The 858-nt window shown below is 61.2% G+C and overlaps 1 protein-coding gene across 1 annotated transcript in view; it reads left to right on the forward strand.

The window, feature by feature from the left end:
* Positions 1 to 858, forward strand: part of EMH_0022070 (uncharacterized protein) — a gene marked incomplete at both ends in the record, with an annotated part of 7,044 nt that overhangs the window by 1,196 nt on the left and 4,990 nt on the right. Inside the window, one exon of the mRNA XM_013501877.1 lies at positions 240 to 855. Coding sequence (XP_013357331.1) covers positions 240 to 855 — 616 coding nt within the window. The remainder of the gene's footprint in view (positions 1 to 239; positions 856 to 858) is intronic.

Genomic DNA, 858 nt, shown 5'->3' on the forward strand with positions numbered 1-858 from the left:
CTGTGCTTGCTGCTGCTGCTGTTGCTGCTGATGCATGCATCCATTTGTTAGCTCTTGACTGAGAAAAACGTTTCTTACTGCCGCTGTGCAGCAGCAGCAGTAGAAGCAACAGCTGCAGCAGCAACACCCGCAGCAGCAGCTGCTGCAGCAGCAGCAGCTGCGGCAGGAGCCGCAGCAGCAGCAGTGTGTGATGAACGTGGTTGCTGCTGCTGCTGCTGCTGCTTGTTTTGTTTGCTCAGCGCTTCGAGCTGCCGGAGTTCTTCAGCACAGACGCCAGGGGGCAGCCGGTGGATGTGCTACTGGAGTCTCTTGAGCCTGAGACAGATGCTGCTGCTGCTGCTGCTGCTGCTGGCAGCAGCAGCAGCAGCAGCAGCAGCAGCGGCATTGCGGAGGCCTCCTTCGGAGCGCTTCACTCAGACGCCCCCCTCGAGCCGTTCCCGCATGCGCTGCAGCCAGACATGCAGCTGCAGCAGCAGCAACTGCAGCAACTGCAGCAGCTGCAGCAGCTGCAGCACGACGAACCGCCTCACTATCACCAACGTTTCAACAACTCAGCAGCAGCAGCAACAGCAGCAGCAGCAGCAGCAGACCCTTTGTCTCCAAGGAGCTCGTGCATGCAGTCGTTGCTGTGCCCGGCTACCGGCAAGCTGCTGCGGCCTCCACCTGGCTTTGACAGGGATACAGCACAGCTGCAGCAGCAGCAGCAGCAGCAGCAGCAGGCAGCAGCAGCAGCAGCAGCTGCTGCTGCTGCTGTCAGCAGAGACCCTGCCGTCTTGATGGCAGAAGCGGGAGACGGCATGGCTTCGCACTTTGTCTGGCCGCCAAGCAGCAGCAGCAGCAGCAGCAGCAGCAGCAGCA

Source organism: Eimeria mitis, genomic scaffold (assembly GCF_000499745.2).
Source record: "Eimeria mitis Houghton genomic scaffold, Emh_scaff778, whole genome shotgun sequence".
NCBI classification, from domain to species: Eukaryota; Apicomplexa; class Conoidasida; order Eucoccidiorida; family Eimeriidae; genus Eimeria; species Eimeria mitis.